The sequence below is a fragment of the Ctenocephalides felis genome, unplaced genomic scaffold (genome assembly GCF_003426905.1).
Source record: "Ctenocephalides felis isolate EL2017-DRISC unplaced genomic scaffold, ASM342690v1 CF-g0.4_SCAFFOLD_00845, whole genome shotgun sequence".
Taxonomy (NCBI): Eukaryota; Metazoa; Arthropoda; class Insecta; order Siphonaptera; family Pulicidae; genus Ctenocephalides; species Ctenocephalides felis.
In genome coordinates this window covers 90,959,873-90,969,053 of record NW_020536999.1, presented here as the reverse complement: position 1 = coordinate 90,969,053, position 9,181 = coordinate 90,959,873, and the positions used below count along the sequence as shown (strand labels likewise).

General features: G+C 33.1%; 1 protein-coding gene and 1 long non-coding RNA gene across 2 annotated transcripts; both read left to right on the top strand.

Annotated features, from left to right (window-relative positions):
- The first annotated feature begins 3,633 nt into the window (after positions 1 to 3,633).
- On the top strand, positions 3,634 to 6,353 carry LOC113363871. The gene is made up of 3 exons (XR_003365975.1): positions 3,634 to 3,764; positions 5,670 to 5,793; positions 6,085 to 6,353. It is a non-coding gene; the product is annotated as an uncharacterized LOC113363871 (long non-coding RNA).
- A 1,328-nt stretch (positions 6,354 to 7,681) lies between these two features.
- LOC113362999 lies at positions 7,682 to 9,171 on the top strand. Its single transcript, XM_026605491.1, has 4 exons — positions 7,682 to 7,825; positions 7,915 to 8,121; positions 8,695 to 8,871; positions 9,073 to 9,171. Exons 1-4 carry the CDS (start codon positions 7,682 to 7,684, stop codon positions 9,169 to 9,171), a joined length of 627 nt encoding a protein of 208 aa, XP_026461276.1.
- The last annotated feature ends 10 nt before the right edge of the window (positions 9,172 to 9,181 follow it).

Below are 9,181 nucleotides of genomic sequence, written 5' to 3'. Positions count from 1 at the left end.
TATATATATATATATATCTAAGCTACATCAAAAGCTTTGAAATTTTTGAAATCGGTTCAGCTTGCATACTTATTCCAAAACTTGTTCTCAAACGATTCAGATTGACTTGTTGCAAGCACTCATCGAGTTTTATCTATTTTATTAACTTCCCGAAGAAAGTTTATGTTTTCATCAAAAAATCCGATTCCCTAATTTTATGTTTTCTCGACGTTTCAAGCCATTCTGAATCGAATGAGACCAAATTTGAAAAAGTATGATGTGTGTGTGTGTATGTGAACAGATTTTTTGCCGTAAATCGACGTATTCTCGAAAACGGCTGGGCCGATTTCAAAATTTAAAAGCGATTCGATGTATCTCGATGAAGACTTATTTGTCAGTTTTGTGCGACGATCGGCCAAGCCATTTCTTTATAAATCGCAGAAAGTGAAAAATTTTTCGTCCACGTTTTAGCCCGCAATTCTGAATTGATTTTGAAAATTCAAAAACCGTTCGAAAGATATTAATTGAAATCGTGATTAGTTTTTGGTAGAGATCGGCCGGGCCGTTTTCTTGTAATAAAGTTTTTTTAAAAAAAATTCGACGATTTTTATGATTATTTTTTTGACGGTAGATACCATAGTCTTCTAGATCATACTAAAAATATTACGGCCCTACGACAACTGGTTTAGCTTTAAAAATTCGTCAAAGTTTGCAAAATTAGTAGTTTTATGGCATTTGTCAAAATTAGAACTTTCATCGACGTTTGCTCAAAAACGCCTGAACCGATTTCAAAAATTTAAAAACCATTTGATGTATCTCGCTGAGGATTATCGTTTCGCAGTTTTGCGCGACCGGCCGTTTCTTTGTAATTTGAAAAAAAGTGTTAAACTTTTCGTCCACATTTAAGCTCATTCTACCGAATAGATTTAAAATATCGAACACTGTTCGAAAGATATTAGTTGGGAATAATACTGATTAGTTTTAGGTGAAATTCTACCGAGCCGTTTTCTTGTAATTAACTGTTGAAACAAAATTTAAGCCGATATTTATGAAACTTTTTTTGACGATATATATCATGGTCTTATAGAACTTACTGAAATATCACGGCCTTATGACAAGTAGTTTATTTAAAAATTCAATCAAATTTTAAGAAATGAGTAGTTTTTTTGACGTTTGTTAAAATTAAAATTAGACTATTTACTTGGTATAACGATAGAGTTCTTGGTTTTAATGAACATACTGAGCCATTAAAGTCCTATGGAAACTGGTTCAATTATAATAATCGTTGATTTTTGAAAATTTGTTTTTAGAAAATACTCCGAGTCAAAGTGTTCGTTCGTGTTCAATTATTTGTAATAAATCCACTCGGAATTTAACACTTTTAATCACTCATAAATTAATTTATTTTTTATTGATTAAGTCGATTATTTAAACATATCGGGAAGTTCATGTAGCTTGCCTCAAGGCTAAATACCAAACCAAACCAACTAGTTGAAATCGGTTCAGCTTCACATACTCATTCCCAAACTTTTGTTCTCAAACGATTCAGATTGACTTGTCGCTTGCATTGACTTGTTATCGAGTTTTATCTATTTGATTTAAAACTGTTTTCAGATGATCGTCGGCAATTGGATTTGCCTGTACGTCCGAGACAGGTACAAGGCGTTGGCGGCCCTGGTATTACTTTTAGTAAACGCCAGCGGCTACAACGGCGTACAAGTGACCGCCCAAATGATGCAAACTTTTGAGCATTTTGCACTGGCAAATTACATAGAAGGAGGTTTTGTAGAGGTATAATAGATAATGCAATATATCACAATGTACTATCGAAGTGAAACTTCTTAGGCGACTTTGAACAAGGTTGCTTTCAATGCGTTCAATGGGTTCAATGCAAAGTGAGCTAATGTTTTAATAATGATTGTTTTAGAATGCCATATATTAGGAAAGTTGATGATTGTTTCAGATTTTTTTAGAATGTAAAATGTTTTTCGAATGTTATGGATTATTTCATAATTTTTAGAATATTTATTAGAACATTGTAGACTATCTGAAAGTGTTGCATACTCTTTGAAGGTCTTGCAGACTGCCCAAAGGCATTGCAATCTCATTTTCACATTACGAAGTTTCACTTCTTTTGCAGAGTATCACTTCTATTATTTTTATTTTTTTTTTTTTTGTAGGAAGATGAAGGATTTCCTTCTCTACTCTCCAAAAATAAAAAACTTACTGTTGATTTTTGCCAGTTCTTCCAAAGTATTATAAAGATGGGTGGAGACATAATTTATGATGTTTTTTTTATGAAAAATCTGACCTCAATCTTAAAACATTTGTCTAGATTGGGTCAGAAAAATATAAGATATACGGCAACATTGGCAGGTAAATTGTATTCGTGAGAATGATTTTTATACGTAGACTCTCCTATGGGTTTTTAGATATTTTTAGCCATCTATATATTTTACACATTTCTAGACAATTTCAAAAATATGTAGCCATTTGTAGATATTTTTCTTAAATTTTTGTACATTTTTAACCCTTGCCAGTAGGCGACATATACATTTATGTATATATATCTAGACATTTTTGTACATATTAAAAATTTTTAAGTTACATTTAACCCTCCGTCGGTCGGATATTTTTTCACCTTCGAACGGTCGGAAAGGTCTGGCTGGACCACCATTCATTTTACATGCATTTATATGGGATAAATGAGTTTTTGGTGTCTTATATATTAACGATTATTAGTAGTAAATATTTATAGTTTAGATTTTTTCTTTTTACGGTAAGTCTTTTGCATGTGTTGAGCTTGCTTATAATAAAAATATTACATACATATTATATTATATAAAAAAATCAAGAAATATAAAAAAATCGTTGCTTTTTTTGTTAATTTTTCTGTTTTATATCAATGAAAAACAATATTTATTCTTTTTCTGCGCCTTTGAAATGAATGTGAAATTCAAAAGAAAACGAAATGAGGTGCGTCGTCTTTGAAATGAGCTGTAAAACTCGAAGTGAAAATATAATTTCACTACAGGTTTGGCAAAAAAAAAAATTCGAACGCAGTACGGGTAGAAAAATTGATACTTTTGTCTCGTCATGAAAATAGTAACATTCATGCTACAACACATAGCAAAGAATATATACAACGCTGTTTGAATAGAAAATACCATGAAAAGAAGATAAAATACTGGTTTACATAAATCAAAAAGCGTATATTTCATACAAAATGTATGGGTGGTCTAGACAGACCTTTCCGACCGTTCGAAGTATAAAAAAGTGAATATCCTTATAATTATCCTTCTGTACAATTTTTCGTCCTGATTTTTTTATTGATCGACAGCTAATGAAATTTTAGGAAAAGTCAAGAAATTTCGAGTCGATAGGATTACTAGAAGTATTTTTTTTTTTTTTAATTGAAGTCGAAAAAAGTCTGGCCGGACCACGCCGACCGACGGAGGGTTAAACATCACTAGACATTAAAAATGAATACATTGGCAAAAGAGTTGAAAAAATATTTTAAAATTACCATTTGATTAACTGATTTTTTATATATCTATTCAGGCTGGTCGATAATACAGAGTTGGCAGGATTACTGGAACAAGCGGCTTCAGACCTGAATCGGTGGTCGGAGCTGATTCGGTCGAAGAAGCGAAGGAGACGACGAGGCGTGATCTGAGCCGCTTGGCATTCCTTCAATCTGAAAAAAATAAATTAAATAAAAAGTATAGGGAACTTGAATTGTGCATCAACTCCCTATACAGGCATTTAATTTATAAACGCATCAAGTAAGATATTTTGACATTTATGGGCCAATTCTTCTTGGATAACACAGCTAAGTTTTGTTTGTAGACTCCTGCTTTAACATATCATGTCTTAAATAAGCATATGTTCAGGATTATGTATTCTTGGAGCACGTCGTGTAGGAGGCACTCTTTTTTCGATTGAATTGAATGGGTCCTATTCAGTTTTTTCCTTTTCTTTTCATGATCGTTCTCAGTCGAGTCTTTTATGGACTTATTCTTTTCTTGTCACATTCTCCAATCACCTGTCTCCTGCGCACCACATTTTAAAACTCTCCAAATAGTAATAGTAGTAAATATAATAGTAAAGAGCTATGCTCTGGACAAAACATTTTTTTTTATCAATATCATCCACAAGTCGAGACTTGGTTGGTTCTCACTAGTGTTCTCAACTTCGCAAACTCCACCTTGGCGCTTGCGATCTTTGTCCTGATCTTTCTCGTGCTCCAATTTTTGATTTTCTACTGTTATCTTCAGAGTATCATCTCGTTTTGATACTCTCATCACCAGGGCCGGATTTAGAAATTTGGCGCCCCGGGGCAATGACAAAAATGCCGCTCCATCCCTAAAATTTTACGAACTTTGGAACTTTTTTTAAAGCAATCGCGCTGCTTCAGCTACGAGGGAGAAAATATAGAAGCGCGTAAGCGCCGCGTTGCAGTCTAACGGATAAACAATGTTACAGAACTTATATAAATGTAAACAAAATTTATACTTATGATCACTTTTGTCCGCCAAATGTTTCTTTTTCAATTTTTTTTATTGGATCACAAAACCGCTAAACCTGCCCTCCACAAATTTAAGCAGTTATTTATTCTGTAATTTATTCTTGTTTGAATGTTATTGGATGCTTTTTTCTCAAAACTGAATTATCAGTTTTGGCATTTTGGCCCGTATCTTCACAACAGTTGGACCTGCCTTGAGGTCTGTTTATCGATATGAATTGAATCATAAATCGGTTGATCCGTGCTCTCGAAATCGACTTAAATAATTAAACAATATTATATTTCTATTGATGGGGAAACGTGCTGATTAGCTTTTGGTACAGGCAATTACGTAAAATGGAAATTGAGTTTCGATATTTCTTCTCTTCTTTGCAAAAAGTTCATAATTTTCGAAAAATTTCAAAATACAAAAAATGTGTTTTAGAAGTATTTTTTTTCATTTTTCAATAAATGTTGAAGCTCTTTATAAAATGTAATTTTTAGTAAGTGATGTTTCAATAATTTGTCTCAAGGCACAATGCCATGAGTCACTAGTTTAAATTTTTTTCGACGCTATGAGCTTGGAAGTGCACAAATACGCCATTTTAAGAGGGCTCGAGAACTGAAGAACATATTTTTCTTAAACTATCAGCTTGTTTACGGATCTTTATATTAGCCAAATTGCCAAATTTGATGACTTATTAACCAATTTGATAATTTGCGTTCGGAGAGGGAGGCAAGGCAAAATAATAAATTTTACTTATCGTTTATTTCAACCCAAATTTTGCATTGCAATCATATTATGTTTTGTTAATTATATTTCTTGAAATAAAAAATGTTGTTAAAAAGGTTGATCATATTGTATAGAATTTTTTTCTCACTATCCAAATTTTGCCGCCCCCCAAAACTTGCCGCCCTGGGCAGTAGCCCCGATTGCCCCTACTGTAAATCCAGCACTGCTCATCACTTCCAATTTGTTGATGAAGATTTCCGTTCCATATCTTCTACCCATTTCGACGATTCTGTCCATCATGTTTTGCAGCTCGGTTTGGTTTTTGATATTACCACTAGATCAATCATTTTGCCATATAAAACAAAATGTCACCAGGAATAGCTGTTATACCTACCATAATTCCTTGAACCGCATAAGTTAAAGAATATTTTTTAAACATCAGTTTATTTACAGAGATATCGCACCTGTCACAAGACGTGTCAGCATACGAGAATTGGGCCGCTTGTTAAGAAAGCACCCAGGACTATTCTTACACGAATCGACTTTGCGGCTTTTTGCATTTTTCCTCTATGACAAGGTATATATATATATATATATATATATAAATATAAATGGTAGTCTTTCATCCATGCTTCCTGATCCTGCACTTCGGTTTTCAGTACCCTGTATTTTCTCTTTACCAATCCCTTCAGCCCTTCTATTTTACCATCCACGACGTCGTGCAGGAGGCACTCTTTAGAACAAAACGGGTCCAATCCAGTTTCCTTCCTTCTTCAAGATTCTTGAAAAGGCCGATCTTGAAATGTCAAGAGAACAGAAAAATCTCCTCAGGCAGTTACTAATAATGATTTTTTCTATATCTTCACAGGCTGCATCAGTACGGGCAAGCGTTTTAAAAGCCTTGCTCCCGTTGTATGAGGACGTAAAATTAGCCAACAAATTAAAATTGTTCAGTCACAAATACCAACAAAGAATTCTTAGATTATCTTGGGATAAGAGCGGATGCAATCAGGAGATTGCAATAAAGCTCGTCACAGCAGTGTTCAGGTGAGAGTTGAGAATAAAAATGTTCACTTAATAGACAAATGTATGAAACTTTTGATGGTGATAACCCAGTAAACACCCAACGGTAGTAGCAATCTTATATTACAGCTGTTCAAAAAATAATAGTATATTGCCAGCGATAAAGTAAAAAAAATACAAGCAATAAATGAATTGTATGTTAATTCTAATTGAAGAGTGAAGTTGCGAAAACAATATTTGTTTAGGCGTTGTTTGACATAATCCACTGTCTCAACAAATATTATAGAAGTTATTAATCAGCAATTTATTAATCTTCATTTCTCTATGTCATATTTTAAGTATGACTTTAATTACATGATTGTTTTTAAATATTTTAAATATTTTTAACTTCCCGTAGGGTAAGTTATTGTAATGGGCCGAAAATCGGAATTGAAAATTTTTACATTTCTCGACGTTTTGAAGGTTTCTGAACGTTTTGGCATACCTCAGAAAAAATTGATGTGTGTGTGTGTGTGTGTGTGTATGTATGTGTGGATACAAATTTCCAGTCACGTTTTAGGGCGCACGGATCAACCGATTTAAATGGTTCAAAAAACATTCGATTTCTATTGATAAGGAAAAGAGCTGATTAGTTTTTGGCAAAGGCAGGTCCAGCCGTTTCGGAGATACGGACCAAAGAGTGCAGAAAATAGAAATCGAATTTTTGAGAGAACGGAGTATCCGATTTGAATGATCTAAAAAACATTCAATTAGTAATGATTGGGAGAAGTGTTTATTAGTTTTTGGCAAAAACAGGCCCAGCCATTTCGAAGATACGAAGCTAAATATGTAAAAAATGGCAGTTTTTGAGAGAACTAAGCGTCCGATTTAAATGATTCAAAGAACTTTCTGCTTGTCTTAATAAAATAATTGATATTGGAAAAAAAAATTTTGTTCCATTTTTTTTTTTTTTTTTAGTTTTTTGTATAAAATATTTCAGATTTTATTTTATTATTTTATATTAGACAATGATACAATATTTATAATAATCTTCTTGAAAACATTCAGTATTCAACGGGAAGTTCCAGCAATTTGCCTTAAGGCACGATGCCATAATTGCCTCAAGACAGAATTCCACTTACAGCTAGTTAATGCTATTATGAAATTATAATGCTATTATAAATATATAATTTTTTATAATTTTTTATTATATAAATGTGTATATATAATGGTTGACGCTATGGGATGAAGCCCCTTTCTGGGGTATTGCAATGACTGCCGCTTATTATATTTTAGCATTTCCCCATTACGAAAGGTGTACTTCAACTTCTTAACCCGACTTCTACGAATGTCCTGTAATTACCTGTTAAAACTGATATAGCTAATTAATTATCCATTTTTGTCCATTCAGGTCCTATCCGTACCTATTCACTACGAAGGACTAGAACACTGTTTCAAGTTTAATGTTCTCTCCGAACCGAAAGATTGCGGTGGCAGCAGGAACATTTTTTTATAATGTCTTTTTAATATTGGATCAAGATTCAAATGGGGCCGGATTTGGGGTTCGATGGTTCAGGCATGTTTTAACTTCGATCATTGAATTGAAAGTAAGTAAAATATGTATATATGATAGTCATGTGGATGTCGTATAAATAATTTTTTTGAATCTTTATTCTTTATTTTTATTATTTTTCAGGGATTAAATTTTATTTCATATCTAGTGTTTGCCCTAGTTGCAAACACTGAGATAATGAAAGATTGGGATTTAATGATCCACATTTTAATTCGAGAACATGATGAACCTTTGACCCCAATCCCCCAACCCCAGGAAATTTTAATAGAAATTATGTTCTGGTGTGCTGCAAATCTTTCAAGTACTGGTGAGAGAGGAACTGATAACATGGTAATATTGCATTGCAATAATGCATATATAAAACTGAGGTAACTTGACCTATTTTAATGTACTGACTTTAAGAGGGCGGACAGATAAGCATTTTCCAGAAATGATCTCAAGTAGCAATATTCGCAGCGAATCCGAATATGGTCGATAATTACAAGTACTGGACTCTACTTAATTGATATGCAGCTGCTCTCCTGGTCAATTAAATAAACAAAACGCTCTTGGTCCCCAGACAATTCGTTTTTTTTTTGGATTTTTGGACGGTGTATGAACTCATGACCAATGGAATAGTTTTGTGGGAATCAGTTTGTTGCTTTTAGTACTACACATCTGTTTCCTTGATGTGATATTATAGCATGATAGTCGTCAAACGTTTAAGGCAATAATTTATAAGTCCAATTAGAAGTACAACATTAACTAAATCTAAACCGATCAAGTAAAAGTACCCTGCCCTGGTTTTAATGTCAGTACATGCAAATGGGTAAAACTATCCAGTTGTTTCTTCTTCTAGTGTGTTGATTATATGTTTAAACATTATTTTTTATTTCTAAATTTCATTACTTTTCATATTTACAGGTCCCAAGTATAAAACAAAAACAAACGAAAAAAGACAAATTAAATATGACCAAATATCTAATGCCGGTGATGGCGACTCTGTTGGCTCGCTTTAAAAGCAATGTCAATTGTATTATCCATTTGATAAAAATTCCTCAATATTTTGACTTTGATAATACAATTGACATGGAAGATCTGGTTAGTATTTTAATTTTTGTACCTATGAATACCTATAAGGATTACTTGTCTTTGTGCTTGAATTGCCACCAGCAGGAGTATATATTTTAAGCAGAAATTTTAATTGCATATGGGAATGTTGATGCATCTTGCATTTGTTGTAGTTTTTCTAACTTTTTAATATATACTTACTAGTTTTAATCTAGTGTTTTATGTTTACAGCATTTAAGGAATTTATTGGGCGCTCTGCAAGCCATCGCCCAGGATTCTGCAGACGACAGTGCTGGACAACTGCAGCAATACTTTGCATTGCCTTTCTAAAGGGCAAGAA